At 38.4% G+C, this 18,550-nt stretch overlaps 2 protein-coding genes across 5 annotated transcripts in view; both read left to right on the top strand.

The window, feature by feature from the left end:
* Positions 1-1,072: 1,072 nt before the first annotated feature.
* On the top strand, positions 1,073-17,711 carry gtf2h1 (general transcription factor IIH, polypeptide 1). The gene is made up of 15 exons (XM_062035943.1): positions 1,073-1,274; positions 1,619-1,787; positions 1,868-2,060; positions 7,711-7,876; positions 7,944-8,037; positions 8,116-8,265; positions 9,141-9,220; positions 14,305-14,438; positions 14,515-14,596; positions 14,666-14,754; positions 14,844-14,961; positions 15,113-15,203; positions 15,290-15,405; positions 15,546-15,638; positions 17,098-17,711. The coding sequence occupies exons 2-15, from the start codon at positions 1,634-1,636 to the stop codon at positions 17,182-17,184; spliced, it is 1,647 nt and encodes a 548-aa protein (XP_061891927.1). The 5' UTR covers positions 1,073-1,274; positions 1,619-1,633; the 3' UTR covers positions 17,185-17,711.
* A 57-nt stretch (positions 17,712-17,768) lies between these two features.
* The window catches only part of hps5 (HPS5 biogenesis of lysosomal organelles complex 2 subunit 2), a 47,528-nt gene continuing 46,746 nt past the window's right edge, over positions 17,769-18,550 (top strand). The window contains exon 1 of one of the 4 annotated variants that reach the window (XM_062035940.1): positions 17,769-17,904. The gene's annotated coding sequence lies outside the window, so the exon portion shown is untranslated. The other 3 variants (XM_062035941.1, XM_062035939.1, XM_062035942.1) reach the window with 3 other exon arrangements.

Below are 18,550 nucleotides of genomic sequence, written 5' to 3' on the forward strand. Positions count from 1 at the left end.
AAAATCACACAGAACGTTTCAGATGTTTACAGACTGGTCGCTCTCATCAGAATGACGAGAAGCTTCCGGTCTGCAGGTGATCGCATTCAATTGGGAAGAAACGCCCTACTGCCCCCTACTGACCAATGTGAATAGTAATAAATGTGGAATGACAGCTCCAAAAACGAATTCAAACCATAAAATAAAATAAATAAATCAACACAAAAATGTGACACATTATGGGTGGGTCACATGTACATTCTACATTGTTTATGTAGGATATACGCATGTATATATAACCTAATCATATTGTTTCTTGAACTTAAAAATAGCTGACCGTTTTTTTCCCCCTTCTCTGGGATTATATTCCCAGTTTTGATCTCGGACGTCTGGTCACTTATAAGCATGTAAGAATATTCTATTACCGTTAAGCAAACTATGAATAATAAAACACGCCAAAACATGTGTCCTTTATCATAGCTACACGTATGACAAAAAAAACCACGTGAAAATCAGTGGTATTGAGTGAGGTAATATTAATTAAATGCGCTGACATTGCAGTTCATTGCTCCTGCCAAATGAATTGATCACCACTCCAAGATGGCGGCCCCGCGTCTCGTCAGCGCCAGTAGGCAGTAGCGGTCGACGCTGCGTCTACTTATAAGATGTCTATGGGCTTGACCACCACGCGTATTCCAATGAGCCGGACGTGACGTCATTTTGAATCCATGCAATTGTACGGGCGGTGTCACGCCAAATTTCTTCCCTCTACAAAAACCTTCCCTCCCCCATTTACTTTTGGGGCTGCGTCCAATCAAATCACAAAGTTGCCGGGGGTCCTTAACCTGCACGCGACTGTCCTGTTTCGCGCCTGTACAAAAAAATAACAATAATCGATTTCTTCAGATTCCAGCAGCTGTCAAAGATGAAGTATCCTTCCAGCGACGGGCAGTCAAAGCCGAAGTACTATCGATCGCTGTCAATGACGTAAGAGGAAACATGACCACGGAAGTAAATGGGGGAGGGAAGGTTTTTGTAGAGGGAAGACATTTGGCGTGACAGCGGCTCTTTCCGGGCGGAACTCGTGTCCCACTGTGATATCACGTCGGACTTTTTGAGTGTAACACACTATCAGCCTGCTATGTCGGCGCTGAAATCTGTTTCTTCATTATCAGAGTAGTCTGTAGTTTGTGTCAAATGGGTCCTTTATTTAGATTAAGTGCCGGGGATGTGTTAATTTGCAGGTACTGTGTTGACGAAAAGTAAATACTCATTCGCTGCGTCCTTTTTTAAAGGTAAAGTAAGTTTGTTCTGCCTGCTACAAGCTTTTTTCTCTTCTTCACTGTACCCGCTAGCTAACGTAACGCTGGCTAGCTGAGTTGATATGATTAATAATTGCAAAATTCAGCAACACAATACCGTCAATGCGGTTTTCTTAAATAGAACGTTAAACAAGAAAAGGGGAGGAATTAATGTCTTTAGTAGAAGAAAGATATTTGAAACAATGTAACGTCCACACATTAGTAACGCATTGGTCATACTGCGCAGAGGACTATCGGTGTGTATGTTTTGAAAAGTTTATGGAGCCTCTCACTCATGCACAGGTTATTTTTTGATTTGATTTTCTTTGCTTTCTCAGTTACACGTCCGAGCCATGGCGTCACTGTCAGAGGAGGTGCTCCTGGTGCTAAAAAAGGTTCGCCAGAAGAAACAGGATGGCACACTTTATCTGATGGCTGAACGCATAGCCTGGGGTCCAGAGGGCAAGGACCGCTTCACTGTCAGCCACCTGTATGCAGATATCCGCTGTAAGTGACATTTTCCCTGTCAACATGACAATACAAAGACGACGTATCTTCAATTTAGTGCCGCTTGTTCTCTGTTGCAGGTCAAAAGATCAGCCCAGATGGCAAAGCCAAAGTTCAGCTCCAGTTGGTCCTTCACTCGGGCGAGAGTACCACATTCCACTTTTCAAACGATAGCACCGCACGGAAAGACCGGGAGGCTGCAAAGGAACTGCTGCAGCAGCTTCTACCCAAATTTAAGAAAAAAGCTAACAAGGAACTCGAGGAGAAAAACCGGTAAGGTTGCTTTGTACTATTAAAATAGCCTAATTTTTAGTTGTGTCACAATTTTGACCACAATATTTGCTTGAAAACTCAGTAAGCTACACATGCTCTAAACTCGCAAGAACAGTTTGGGCTTTGGGGCACGTCAAACATGTTCAGAATGAGAAGGCATTGTTACCTGTACTGTTTAGACTTAGACTTAGGCAAACTTTAATGATCCACAAGGGAAATTGTTTCACACAGTAGCACAGTTACAAAGGATGGAAAGGATAATGCAGGTATAAAATAGACTAAAAGTGCACCGTAGTAGCAATATAAAATATAACATATATGTAAACTGTAAGTTTACTGGTATTGCCATATTTAATGTATTGTGTTGAGATGTGGGGGAACGCTTACAAATGCACGCTACGGACAATGTGCACATTACAAAAGAGAGCAATAAGGATTGTTCATAAAGTGGGTTTACATTAGCTGTGTTTTAAATTCAAGAATTTTACATTTCTGGATCTTGTACAATTTAAGACTGCACAAATGGTTTATAAAATAAATTACTACCTGGTAACTTAATTACCGTATTTTCCGCCCTATAAGGCGCACCTAAAAACCTAAAATGTTGTCGAAAGCTGACAGTGCGCCTTATAATACGGTGCGCCTTATATATGGACCAATATTGAGCCTCCAACAGGTAAAAGTTTCAATCAATCGCAACTACGGTAAGCAGCCGCCGACTTCATTTTCCCCCGTCTTCATTTTCCCCCGTAGAAGAAGAAGTTCTTCTATGGTAAGCAGCCGCCCCCTTAGAAGAAGAAGAAGCGCACAGTGCATGCTGGGATATATGACTGTGCGAGGCGTGCCGTTTCATTTCCATTTGTTTGTTTATGTAAAGACCCCAAAATGGCTCCTATTAAGAGACACGCTTACGACGCAGAGTTTAAACTTAAGACGATCAGTCACGCAGTAGAACACGGGAATAGAGCAGCAGCGAGATAATTTAACATTGTCACTGAACTGCTAGACAACAGCAGCGACACTGACTCGATTAATGACGACTTTGACGAGACGCATGTCGGATGCCGTATTCGCCCAACTGTTTAATTCGGACACTGAAGAAGAAGAATTCGAGGGATTCGTGGATGAGGAATAACTTCATAAAGTGAGCTTTACATGTTTATTTTGTGTGTTGTGTTGTGTGACATTAACGTTTGAGCAACGTTGAGTTATTGATATATTGTTATTGCTCTGCACTATTTCGAGTGTTACTATATTGTGATTGCACTAACGTTTGATTTACCGTAACAGTATCACTGTTTTTTACGTGTTTATTGAATCAGGGAAAAGTTCCCCTCCACTATGTGATATAAATGTTGCACTACATGTTATACCTTGCTGTTGTTAAAAGATAAACAAAACACCACGTCACTGACTTTACCTCGGGGAAAATAATAAAACAGCTGTTTATTCATTTTGGGAGTGAACAGAGTTGTCAGAACGCTGGTTTGTAATCTATTAATACATTTGACTGACCTATCTGACTCTTTTGTTGACATTCCCTTCAGCGCAGCTCCATCTAATGGATGCATAACGTAACCCCAGCCTCTACTGTAGCGTCTATTCTATGCGCCTTATAATGCGGTGCGCCTTATACAGTGCGGTGCGCCTTATACAGTATATCAGGGGTCACCAACGCGGTGCCCGCGGGCACCAGGTAGCCCGTAAGGACCAGATGAGTAGCCCGCTGGCCTGTTCTAAAAATAGCTCAAATAGCAGCACTTACCAGTGAGCTGCCTCTATTTTTTAAATTTTATTTATGTACTAGCAAGCTGGTCTCGCTTTGCCCGACATTTTTAATTCTAAGAGAGAAAAACTCAAATAGAATTTGAAAATCCAAGAAAATATTTTAAAGACTTGGTCTTCACTTGTTTAAATAAATTCATTAATTTTTTTTACTTTGCTTCTTATAACTTTCAGAAAGACAATTTTAGAGAAAAAATACAACCCTAAAAATGATTTTAGGATTTTTAAACACATATACCTTTTTACCTTTTAAATTCCTTCCTCTTCTTTCCTGACAATTTAAATCAATGTTCAAGTAAATTTATTTTTTTTATTGTAAAGAATAATAAATACATTTTAATTTAACTCTTCATTTTAGCTTCTGTTTTTTCGACGAAGAATATTTGTGAAATATTTCTTCAAACTTATTATGATTAAAATTCAAAAAAATTATTCTGGCAAATCTACAAAATCTGTAGAATCACATTTAAATCTTATTTCAAAGTCTTTTGAATTTCTTTTAAAATTGTTCTGGAAAATCTAGAAGAAATAATGATTTGTCTTTGTTAGAAATATAGCTTGGTCCAATTTGTTATATATTCTAACAAAGTGTAGATTGGATTTTAACCTATTTAAAACATGTCATCAAAATTCTAAAATTAATCTTAATCAGGAAAAATTACTAATGATGTTCCATAAATTCTTTTTTGAATTTTTTCAAAAAGATTCAAATTAGCTAGTTTTTCTCTTCTTTTTTTTCGGTTGAATTTTGAATTTTAAAGAGTCGAAATTGAAGATAAACTATGTTTCAAAATGTAATTGTCATTTTTTTCGTGTTTTCTCCTCTTTTAAACCGTTCAATTAAGAGTAAATAACTTTAATTATTAATAATAACACAGAGTTAAAGGTAAATTGAGCAAATTGGCTATTTCTGGCAATTTATTTAAGTGTGTAATAAACTGGTAGCTCTTCGCATTAATCACTACCCAAGAAGTAGCTCTTGGTTTCAAAAAGGTTGGTGACCCCTGCAGTATATGAACAAAGTTTTAAAATATGCCATTCATTGAAGGTGCGCCTTATAGTGCGGAAAATACGGTAACTTGTTTTTGGAAAAAGAGGGAATGTGTGCATTAAGGATGGAACATAACTTAAAACAATCCTGTGTACTACTTTTAAAAATAGGTGCAACTCTGTCTGTGAGGCGAAATTGTGGAATAACTTAGGAAAGCATATGAAAATTACTTAAGAAAAGTTATAAAAAGACTACGATTGAAATGTATAGAAACACAGTGGAAAAGATGAGAGTATTAGTGTTATTGTATTTCTTTTTTTCTTATCTTGGAACTGTTTGAGAGATTAAATGTGGTTTAAATTGCCTAGAGCAGGGGTGTCCAAAGTGCGGCCTGGGGGCCATTTGCGGCCCACAGCTAATTGTTTAGCGGCCCGCCACACATTCTGGAAATGCCATTGCAAAAATCAAAAAAACATTAAAAAAGTGGAATGAGGTGAAATCTAACTAGAAAACGTTGCAATGTTGACACAAAGCTGCCACGCAGGCTGTTTTTTTTATTTTGTCTGTCTTTATTTTCCTTTTTTTGCCATTGCTCAAAAAAAAAAATAAAGACAAAAAATCAATAATAATGAATTATTGACATCTTCAAGGCTCAAATTACTTCAAATATATCACATTAAAATGTTTTATGTGGAAAAATATTGCATATATTGTGTGGTTGCCATATAAAAACATCCAAGTTTTCTTTAACAAAAGAGCAAAACAAACAAACATAATAGTGTAAAATCGACAGATATACTGTATCTGAAGTTGATCTCGTAACATAAATGTTGAAACAAATAATCATAAAAATGTATCACTTTATGAGTGGGGTACCTTTTGGATCCCAAAGATATTTAGTGGGATTTTATTTATCTTTTCACTGTGATTAATCAAAAATAATAATGAAAATAAAATCAATGGTATCATGCATTATTGATCTTTTCAGGGCTCCAATTACTTCACATCAAACATTGCTTTCTGAATGTTTTGGGCAGTGGGGGAAATACTGCATATTTTAGTTTTACTATAAAAAACAAAGTTGTCTTTGACAGAAAAGGCATATATAATAATAGGCAATAATAATTAGACTTGTTTTTAACATTTTAATGACTGAGACCCTTTACGGGCCCCAGGAGCCCTAATTGTTAAAAAAAAAAATCTATATATTTTGTTATGGTTTGAAAATGAAAAATATCAAAATGGCCCCCACCTGCTTTAATTTTGCCGTGTGCGGCCCTCAGTGGAAAAAGTTTGGACACCCCTGGCCTAGAGAATGAATGGGAGGATGGGTGAGTGAATCAATGGGGGGGATAATGAGTGAGTGTAGTGTTGGAAAAGCTTATCCTTCTTCCTACTCATTTTCAATTCCATTTGTGATAATCTATGAATTGCTTGGTTGTGTTTTAAATTTTTTTGTTTGTCTAAACAAATTCAAAGTCAAAAGTGGGTAAATTAATCACTGTGTTAATGACTCAGTTCTCTTTGACTGATAATGTGTTTCAGAAAATTGCAAAGTCTTTACCAAAAAGGACATTTGAACACTAAAAAATTGGAGTTCCTACTTGTTACTCGGGGTGAATTCAGTACTTTTATAGGTACTGTCGGTACTACCGATTACCAATTCACGTACACTCAAACATTGTCATATTTCGGTACCTCTGTTGCGCGTGACATCGCGTCCGGTTGCAGACTCCAAACCGGCTTAAGCACTTGGCCGGTAAACAAGCACTCAGAGTGGACTTAGACGGACTCCCTTATGTAAATGTTACCATTTGCCATGCCGACAAAGAAGAAGGTAGAGGAAGGCAAAGTATAATAAGTGTCAAACTTTTCAAAATGCGCTTGCCAGATGCTAATTTACATTGAATTTTCCACAGACATGCTACCGATTAGCATTAGCAATTTTAAGTGGGTCGATTTGAACAAAGACTACTTCTTGGCTAAGGAAAACACACCATAGTCCATAAACTACTGCCATCTAACAGCAGTCTACTATACAGTACAGTATAGTACAGTACTGGCAAATGAGACACAGAAGTGTAAGAAAACAAGATAACTGGACAGCATAACTAAGCGTTAAATGTTAAATAAAAAAGAAAGTTTTTGTTTTTTTTAACATTTAAAATATTTGAACACACACAAAAGTACTGGTAATTTATATTGTATTGATTCAATTGTGAAATGTACCCATCCCTATCGTTAACTCATTAAAAATAAATGCAACATGTTGTGGTTAGATCTTGATTCAGGAGTTTAAAATGGACTTTGTCCGACCTCCTAAAATATGCAGCGCAGCATTAGTGCAGCTTCAGTTCAATAGTGCCTAATGTAAGGTTGAAGGGAACTCTTGTGGCTCCATTGTTTCAAGCTAATGTGTTTTTGCTAAAGCATGATTCTGATATTTGTCTTTTATGGGTGCAAAAACACTGCCATTAGGTTTTTGGCATTGAAAATACATTTGGGCATAGTTGAAAAATATGTTTTGACAGCAAAAGTATTTGCACTGTTCCATTGCAAAATTAAACATGGACGTTAAAAAAATATAATATTTTTGGGTGGATATTTTTTGTATTCTTTTTTTTTAGCATCACTTTTCAGATTCCCCTTTAATGTCTGTCTTATTTAAGTGACAGGACTTTTAATTTTTCAGTGTCTCTGTTTTTCCATTTAAACTATTAAATAGTTGTTTCTGTAATCGGTGAACTCATGTTGCTGCTGCAATGTCTTTCATTGTTTTTTAGGATAAGTCCTTAAAAAAATTACAAAATCCTAAAAAAAAAAAAATAAAACCGTTATCACTGAAATAAATTATTGTTTATTTTTCACCTGTAGGATGCTTCAAGAAGATCCAGTGCTTTTTCAGTTGTATAAAGATTTAGTGGTAAGCCAAGTGATCAGTGCTGAGGAATTCTGGGCTAACCGATTAGGAGGCCTAAACAACACAGACCCTGCAGTATGCAACAGTAAACAGGAAGTTGGCATTTCTGGAGCATTTTTGGTGAGTGATTTAATAAGTCCTTACATTACTTTATTTGATTTACATTTTAATCACATTGCGCTCACAGGCAGACATCAGGCCTCAGACAGACGGCTGCAACGGCTTGAGATATAATCTCACAGCTGACATCATTGAATCCATCTTCAGAACCTATCCTGCTGGTAAATGTGGCTGCACACTTTCTGTGAAGGTTTACCTTTTATCACAATCTGTTTTATTAACTAACCTTGTTGTTACAGTGAAACAGAAGTATTGCGAGAACGTGCCTCATAACTTGACAGAGAAGGAGTTCTGGACCCGCTTCTTCCAGTCGCAGTACTTCCACCGAGATCGCATCAACACTGGGACGCAGGACATTTTCACGGAGTGTGCCAAGCAGGACGAAAAGGGTATACATTTTTAGGATGTTTTTCATTCACTGAGAGTAAAGTACCATAAATGCATTGATTAATCATCCCCCCGATTAAATTTAGATATTGCCACCTAACAAGTGATGAAATGCATTGTAACTCCACATAACACAGCTCTTATGCACCTGCTCTGGCAATGGAAAAATGACAAAGGAAGTGGGATTGGTGTTGTCAATAGAGACCTGGGGCCATTTGCAAAGCACAACTTATATTTTATGGGAAGTGGTATATTCATAGAAATAAAATAAACACACACACACACATAAACCCACCGCCACAAACACATGTAGATTGCCGTCTTGTGAAAAACTCTGAAAGGGGCTGTTTGCTACATTTACACAGATGCCACTTTCCACTGTATTTTACACAGTATATCCCGCTCTCGTACGTAATGACATAATTATGTACGTACATAACACAATAGCAATTTGGAAAGCTACCGTTAGCCGTCAATAAATGTATATTCTATCATAACAACATAACTGCAAATTGTACGTTGTTTTTCTTGGACTGCTTTTGTATGTGTGCACGTGCTCCCTGCCCGTATGTGTTGGCGAAATCCGGGTGAGTAACCACCGTAAACACCAATAATTCTATTTGGGCCGGTAAAAATGTTTATTACATAAACTTTGTAATTGGGGAAAAATATAGACAATTATGAAACAAATATGTTCTGTTAAACCACCAATGGTAACATAAGTTAGCCAGTGATGTTATTTTTGCTTTGAAAAATTTTACTGTGAGGAAGTTGCAAACAGCACCTTTAATTGTGTATTTTGCAAAATGGCACATTTGACTCACAATCTTGCTCTGAGAATGTGTTGATACTTAATACAATACTTTTTCTTGTGCAGGGTTAAAGTCAATGGTGGTGCAAGGAGTTAAGAACCCCCTGGTTGACCTACAGTCATTAGAAGATAAATCGTTGGATGAGGTAAGGGTTTCTCAGAAATTACAGTGAAACATTTAAGGTCCTATTCAAGCTGTTCCCGAATACTGGATCCACTCAACTTTTGTTTTTAAAATGTTTATTGCTCTTCAACTTTTGCCATCATAACATTTTCATCAATTGCACGGGCAGTGCTTGTTGTGAAAATGTAACATTTTAACTGTCTAAAGTAGAAAAAAAAAGTTAACATACAGTGCATCTGGCAAGTATTCACAGCACTTCACTTCTTCCACACGTTATGTTACAGGCAGCTTTGATCAAAAATGGAGTAAAAAAAATGTTGTCCTCAAAATTCTACAGACAATACCCAATCATGACAATGTCAAGTTTTTTGGTTTTTTTTGCAAATTTATTTAAAAAAAAAAAAATCACATGTACATAAGTATTCACAGCCTTAGCTCAATACTTTGCTGATGCACCTTTGGCAGAAATTACGGCCTCAAGTCTTTTTGAATAATTTGGCACACTATCTTTGGGAAGCTGCTCTTTCCTCTTTGCAGCACCTCTCAAACTCCATTCGGTTGGAGGGGAAGAGTTGGTTTCCATCCGGGATGTTTCTGTACATTGCTGCATTCATCTTTCCCTCTATCCGGACTAGTCTCCCAGTTCCCCACAACATGATGCTGCCACCACCATGCTTTAGGGATGGTATTGGCCTGGTGATGAGCAGTGCCTTGCATTCACGCCAAAGAGTTCATTCAATCTATGTCTCACCTGACAGCAGAATGGTCTGAATCTTTCAAGTGTATTTTGGTAAACCGTTTACAAAGAAATGGCTTCCGCCTGGCCAGTATGCCACACAGGCCTGATTGGTGGATTGCTGCAGAGATGGTTGTCCTTATGTAGGTTCTCCTCTCTTCACAGAAGAATACTGTAGCTCTGACAGAGTGACCATCAGGTTCTTTGTCACCTCCCTGACTAGACTAGGATGAATGCAACAATGTACAGAGACATCCTGAATGAAAACCAACACTTCCCATCCAAACTGATGGAGCTTAAGGGGTGCTGCAAAGAGGAGTGGGCGAAACTGCACAAAGATGAGTGTGCCAAGCTTGTGGCATCGTATTTAAAAAGACTTGAGGCTGTAATTGCTGCCAAAGGTGCATCATAGGTAAATATTGAGAAAAGGCTGTGAATACTTAATGTGCGTGGGATTTAGATTTTTTAATAAACTTGCAAATTAAAAAAAAAAAACTTTTTACAATGCCATTTTGGGGTATATTGTGGCCCTAGTGTTTGAATGTGAGTGTGAATGTTGTCTGTCTATCTGTGTTGGCCCTGCGATGAGGTGGCGACTTGTCCAGGGTGTACCCCGCCTTCCGCCCGAATGCAGCTGAGATAGGCTACAGCACACCCCGTGACTCCAAAAGGGACAAGCGGTAGAAAATGGATGGATGGATTCTCTGTAAAATTGTGAGGACAAAAATTAAGGTATTCCAATTTGTAATAAGACTGTAACACAGGCCTATTCAATTGGCGGGCCACATCCGGCTCTCCAAAGCATTTCATTTGCCCCGCCGACCATCACTTAATAGTTTTGATGAAACCATTAGAACTCGGTTTGATCATGTATGGAGAACTACCGCCACCCCGCAGGGCCTTACAGCGAAGCGTATGTGTTACAATGAATCAGCAGTGGGGTGAGTAGAAGAAGACTACTCATTCAACCTAGGGAAAAAAATCAACAAAAAAATAGACTTTTAACAACGAACAGGACAACAAAGTATGAATGTTTTGCCCCAAGCAATTGCTCGAGTCATTGTTTCCTGTCGGACCTTTTAAGCGACGGACAAACTGATCCAGACAAGAAGCAACAATGGTAGAAATACCATCATGTAAGTTTCAACACGAACCTTCTGTAAGTAGATATAACTTGTGCATAAACATATTTAGTTTTTGTATTGAAATTGCTGACTTTGTGATGTCTTTTGTATTTGTGGTCGTCTTATTTGTCTGAGAGAACGATCAAACCTTGTTTAATACATGCAGTGCTAAAATTGGCCAGTAGAGGGCCACAACGCTAATAGTGATAAGTCACATACAATGTTTGGTTTGTGAATGTTGTGTAATCTCTAAATGTGTAAACATTTGTAGTTTATCGTGTGAATATATTAACACTAAACCTATTATTTTATTTATGTAAAATGCACAATGGACATAATTTATGTAAAATATACAATGGACGTTATACGTTATGTTTATTTAATTTTTATATTTTCAGTCTTACAAATCTGAAATGATGGGACAAGTGTAAATAAATAAAACTAATGAAGGAAAATAATTCAAAAGAATGAACATCAATCCTCAACAAAAACTAAAGCTCCTGTTTCTTCATATTGTTAAAGGCCTACTGAAATGGCATTTTTTAATTTAAACGGGGATAGCAGATCCATTCTATGTGTCATACTTGATCATTTCGCGATATTGCCATATTTTTGCTGAAAGGATTTAGTATAAAACAACGACGATAAAGTTCGCAACTTTTGGTCTCTGATAAAAAAAAAGCCTTGCCCCTACCGGAAGTAGCGTGACGTCACCGGAGGAAGGGCTGCTCACATTTCCCCATTGTTTTCAATGCAGCGAGAGAGATTCGGACCAAGAAAGCGACGATTACCCCATTAATTTGAGCGAGGATGAAAGATTTGTGGTTGAGGAACGTGAAAGTGAAGGACTAGCGTGCAGTGCAGGACGTATCTTTTTTCGCTCTGACCGTAACTTAGGTACAAGGGTTCATTGGATTCTACACTCTCTCCTTTTTCTATTGTGGATCACGGATTTGTATTTTAAACCACCTCGGATACTATATCCTCTTGAAAATGAGAGTCGAGAACGCGAAATGGACATTCACAGTGACTTTTATCTCCACGACAATACATCGGTGAAGCTCTTTAGCTACGGAGCTAACGTGATAGCATCGTGCTTAAATGCAGATAGAAACAAAATAAATAAACCCCCGACTGGAAGGATAGACAGAAAATCAACAATACTATTAAACCATGGACATGTAAATACACGGTTAATGCTTTCCAGGCTGGCGAAGCTTAACAATGCTGTTGCTAACGACGCCATTGAAGCTAACTTAGCAACGGGACCTCACAGAGCTATGCCAAAAACATTAGCGCTCCACCTACGCCAGCCAGCCCTCATCTGCTCATCAACACCCGTGCTCACCTGCGTTCCAGCGATCGGCGGAGCGACGAAAGACTTCACCCGATCATAGATGCGGTCGGCGGCCCGGAGACGGAGGAAGTCAAGGTGAGGTCGACGGCTAGCGCGTCTGCTATCCATCTCAAAGTCCTCCTGGTTGTGTTGCTGTAGTCCGCCGCTAATACACTGATCCCACCTACAACTTTCTTCTTTGCAGTCTTCATTGTTCATTAAACAAATTGCAAAAGATTCACCAACACAGATGTCCAGAATACTGTGGAATTTTGAGATGAAAACAGAAGTTTTTGTATTGGATTCAATGGGGCCGAATACTTCCGTTTCAACGATTGACGTCACGCGCATACGTCATCATACATAGACGTTTTCAACCGGAAGTTTAGCAGGAAATTTAAAATTGCACTTTATAAGTTAACCCGGCCGTATTGGCATGTGTTGCAATGTTAAGATTTCATCATTGATATATAAACTATCAGACTGCGTGGTCGGTAGTAGTGGCTTTCAGTAGGCCTTTAACTGGCTGCACATGCTGGAAAAGAGTAGCGTGGGCAAAATAATGAATATATTGACAGTGCCGTGTGAAAGCCGATGTGTTTACTTTGTAACTAAGTAAACACAGTCTCAAATTAATTTAACCCGAGGAGGAACTTTCTGACGAAACATCCACATTTCGATGTCTGGCCCCTGAGCCCTTGGACTCCTAAACTGCTGCCCTCTTCATTATGTAGTTGAATAGTCCTGCTGTAACATAACAAAATGTGGAAAAAGTAAATCACTGTGAATACTTTTCGGATGCACTGTATGAATTCGATGAAATGGTGAAATGTGAAGGTAATTTGGCACACACACTCTTAATTGTTGGACATGTGTGAAGAAAAGTCGACTAGAGAGAGCATGTACGTTCTTTTTATTTCACATAGCAGTGCTTCTCAAATAGTTTGGCTGCGGGACCCACCATCATCCCTCACGACAAGCGGGAAACCAACGGCTAATAAAACGCCCAAAAATCGGCCTCTCAAATAATCTCTTGTCAAAATATTCAGTCTTATATAATCAAAAAATGAACAGCAAAAACTCCTTGTGCCTTTAATTGGTTTCTGACTAATTAAACTCAAAAAACTTCTGCGCAATATTCACATTTATTGAGATGCGCAAGTAATACCGATTTGCAAACAAATAACTTGCAACTGCAAATGGAATCTCATCAGTCCCTTAAAAGCCGATCAAAACACTTGATTCATTTGCAAATGCCACACTTCTATCAGGCAATGACGCGTAACCCACCAGTTGAGAATTACTGTTTTACAGTATTTTCTACTTCACAATCCTTTCTCCTGTTTGAAAATTTATGGCTAGGGCTGCAATAATTAATCATTTATTTGATAAGAAAACATTTTTGGATTTATTTCTGCTGCTTCGATTCATTTTTTAATAAGTGTAACTAATACAGATTGCAAATCTGAGCCGCATGAAGTGCCAGGAACTTTAAATATGTATGGTGCGATCGAGTGCAGATGAGCGGGGGTGTGTAGCCGGGAAGAAGGGAGAGTTTAAAAAAAAAAAAAAGATTTAATTAACACAATTAATGAAGGTTGCAGTACGTCAAAACTATCTTTATTTTAACTATTTAAATACCCGTTGAGGCTATAAAGTGTGTTTTATTTGATACCTCAATTAATCGAACAAACTAATCGACAGATTACTCGATTACTAATACTTTGGTGCTCCTCAAACAAGTTGTGAGATGTGTTGAGGTTTCATGCGACATGTTGACATATTGCATTAAGTCCTGCAAGAAGGTGGTTTGCATTCCAAAGGTTTCTTCAACTGTAGGAGAATTCCCCACACCAAAAAAATTTTGGTTTGGAAGTTTTTTTAATTATTTGCTATTTTGTTTGTTGCAGGGTTATGGTTTGAGCACATCGCTGCCCTCCACTTCTAATTGTAACAGATCCGTGAAAGAGAGCAGCAACTACGCCATCATTAAGCGCTTTAACCATCACAGCGCCATGGTGCTGGCGGCAGGCTCACGTAAAGGGTACAAAAATTGAAATAATATAACAAGTTGTAATCTTTTTGATCAATATCCTTAAGTTGTTAAGTTGTTTTTCTAGAGAGACTGACCAAGGTAGTGAGACAAGCAGCACTGATGGAAACTCACGGGACTCTGACCTCTTTCAGCCACCCATCAAGAAGGTAAAAATGGTTCTGTTGTTGGAGCTGTAGAGGTAGAGCTACAGCTCATGTTCAATGTCAATCTTTCAGGTGAAATTACAAGAAGCCATAGAGTATGAAGATTTGCAAAGGGAAGACGGACCAAAAACGGTTGCATTAAACCTAAAAAAGTCAGACAGGTACTGTGTTAACATATTTTCAATAATGGCAACTTGTGTTGTTCAACCATATTTAACTTCTTAATATTGTTTTATTGATTGTATACAAGGTATGCTCATGGTCCTGTGCCTCTTCAGTCCCAAAAGTACACAACGAGCCAAGACATCATCAACTCTGTCAACCACGTCCGACATGAGATGACAAACTACACACCCAACCTCACTCAGGTTGGATCAAGGAGAATGGATTAGTAAATTTGGTTTGGTTGCACCTTGCTTTTTTAGCTGTAGTGGATGAGAGTCTTAAAAACAGTGTTTTGTCATATTACATTTTTAGTCTCTGTATGTATAGTTTTCATTGCTCAATTGCACTATGCAGGTGTTGACCAGTGCAGCAGCAACTACGGCCATTGCAGCGCTTTCTCCTGGTGGCGTCCTAATGCAGACGGGAGCGCATCAAACCATTAATCGTACGTCTCTAAAAACCCACTGAAGTATATCTGATAACTCCCATATTACTTCAGTTCTTTACCTTTTCCATGTATGTTGTTCCCAGAGATGGTACCGTCTGATGTCCAAGGGGAGTTAAAGCATCTTTACTCGGCTGCAGGAGAGTTGTTAAGACATTTTTGGTCCTGTTTCCCCGTAAACTCCCCATTTCTGGAGGATAAGGTGACTTATTGTTTACTAACTTACTTATCAGTTAGACAGTCTATAATTAGTAATGATATTTATATAGAACACCACCAACAGATTACACTTTTGTGTTGAAAATTGTGTATTAAACCATCATGTCTTTTTTTTTTGTACAGTTGACTAAAATGAAGTCTAACCTTGAGCGATTTCAGACCACAAAACTTTGTCCTTTTCAAGACAAGATTCAGCGTCAATACTTGAATAAAAACGTAAGTATCTACTGTAATGATTTAAACTGAATCTGCTTAGTGTATAAAATCCATCATTATCTCATCTTAATCTGTAGTCCAGCCTGTTATCGTATGCCTTAAATTAATTTCTCCATTAGTAAGCACCATTTAAAAATACAAACACTTTCTTCTCATTGGCTATCATTTGGAAACCTCCTATCCGATTGGGTTTGTTACATCCGTTGTTGCTTAGTAAAAACATTTAAGTTTCTCCCAAACAGAGTTCAGATGCATCTTTGGAGGTCCTTGATTTAACATTCAAAATGTTAAATAGATTTAAAGAATCAAATGTCTTGAACCTCTATAAACCTCTAGAATTCATAAATGGACATGAGCATGTCAAGTGACCCCGAAGGGAATAAGCGGTAGAAAATGGATGGATGGATGGCATGTCAAGTTGTAATTATTTCTTTAGTTGAGACTGAATCAACAGCGCCTCTGCTGGTTGCAATCTAGAAGTGCCGTTACTTCAATTATTCTGCCTATTGTTTTTTGACCACTTGTCCTTTCAAAATTCCTCTAAATGTGTGAGATCTCCTTTCCACGTCACCCCACATATTTTTCAATTTGATTTAGTAATGTGCTCTGGCTGTGCCATTCTAAAACATAACATTTTTATCTGATGGAGCGTAAAGATATAGGCCTTTATGGACTACTGGGTAGAAGTGTTCACTATATAAGCACCAATGCGTAAGCCCCAATAAGTAAAAGCAGGCCGAAGGATTATCTTACTACCATATCATGAATACTTACAGTACAGGCCAAAAGTCTGGACACACCTTCTCATTCAATGTGTTATCTTTTCATGACTATTTACATTGTAGATTGTCACTGACGGCATCACAACTATGAATAAAAAAAACATGTGGCGTTATGTACTTAACAAAAAAAGGTGAATTAACTGAAAACATGTTTTATATTCTAGTTTCTTGAAAATAGCCACCCTTTGCTCTGATTAATGCTTTGCACACTCTGAGCATTCTCTCGATGAGCTTCAAGAGGTAGTCACCAGAAATGGTTTTCACTTCACAGGTGTGCTTGAAACTCATCGAGAGAATGCCAAGAATGTGCAAAGCAGTAATCCGAGCAAAGGGTGGCTATTTTGAAGAAACTAGAAAAAAAATGTTTTCAGTTATTTCACCTTTTTTTGTTAAGTACATAACTCCACATGTGTTCATTCATTGTTTTGATGCTTTCAGTGACGATTTACAATGTAAATAGTCATGAAAATAAAGAAAACGCATTGAATGAGGAGATGGTGTGTGCAAACTTTTGGTCTGTACTGTGTCTTTCAGGCAAACTTGGTATTTGAAATGTCATGAGTGTATTACTGTTTACCACTTCATAGGAATGATTGTTTAGGTTTAACATTAACAGCTAAGATTGCTAAAATGTAATGACATAAGACAGACCTCTTGTATCTCCAACCACCCTGCAGCTCACGGCACACTTAGAGCAGATGTTGCAGGCGGCATACAGCAAGTTCCACATCTGGCAAACGCGTCGCATGATGAGAAAAACCTGAGGCTCGCTGGTTTATCGAGGAGAGGACCGTGAAGAAAGGGGATAATGTGTCCTATGGAGGCCTTCGCCCGCGCTGAGACCGCAGATCACAGCCAAGATGGGTTCATAGAGGCTCATGTGAAGACATTGTTTGAGAGAGGGAGAGAGAGACAGAGACATATGACGTTTTAGTCACAAAAAACTTGTGTTCATTACTTTTTTGTGTTCTTTCCACATATGAGAGATTGGTCACAATTTCATTAGGTATAAAATGACCAAATGTCTCACTAAAATCATGACTGACTCAGGATGACAAGCAGAGGACTGCCATCTGTGCAGAGAACTCGGACAAACAGGAAGCTCCTAAAGGAGCATGGGACAATTATTGGAAGTATTCCAGACTTAGTGGATCTAGCAATATTCTAAAAACATGTGGCACTGGAGTGTGTTGGTCTTTGTGGAAGTGTGAGGCACAGCTCACCGGTCGCTCTTTGGTTCTGTCTGCACTGTATACACACATGATTCTCTGGATTAAAGAGGTTAAACGTTTGATGTCTCAAGTTGCTGCGTGACCGGTTTGAATTCTTGCACTCATTTTAGGGGGGATTGCGGTACTTGATCAACGTCATCTTTAATGGGCCGGCTTTGGCGTCCCTCCATGTTAGAGCGAAACATTTCGCTGCTCAGTCAGGAAGTGTTCACCAGCTGAGAGAAGCCGACCTGCTCAGCTGCCGCTTCCACGGTAAGTCATTTTCTCTGAAAAGCTTGAACTAGAAAGACAAGACGGCTCATTAGTGAGGTATGTGAAATCATTTAAAAAAAACGTCATTCCTTCAGTTTGAACGAAAAGCGCTAGCATACTTGCTAACGTCTTATCACGAAAGCAGCTATTGGTGATTAAAAAATAACTCAGTACATACACAAGTTCGGTGCAGACGAGGTCAATGAATTGAAAGTGTTAAGATGTTTGAACGCTGATGTTTATCGGTCAGCAGACTAGTCCCGTGACAGACGCGCCCCTTTGGTGAGAAGTTACTTTTCGTCCAGCAGCCCTATTAACAAATTGCATTCGGTCAGTGAGTTCTTCATGCGTGTTTTGTCACATTACCGCTATTAATATTATTATTATTAGGGGTCGAAGTAACGGTACAGTTTAATATTGTGATGTCACTTGCTGCTAGCATACAACAGATTGGATGTTCGGTGCTTCCTGATACTGGCTAATCGATGTAAGGTGACATACTATTTCGTCACAAAATGTTTTGTTTTGATTGTATTTATCCCCAGGAAGGCCTATTACTAATACATTAAAGTGTGTTTTTTAAACCTGAATACTGTATGTATTACTTTTTGTTGTACATTTATTAAGGCTTTATTCGTGTTTGACC

The sequence above is a fragment of the Entelurus aequoreus genome, linkage group LG24 (genome assembly GCF_033978785.1).
Source record: "Entelurus aequoreus isolate RoL-2023_Sb linkage group LG24, RoL_Eaeq_v1.1, whole genome shotgun sequence".
NCBI classification, from domain to species: Eukaryota; Metazoa; Chordata; class Actinopteri; order Syngnathiformes; family Syngnathidae; genus Entelurus; species Entelurus aequoreus.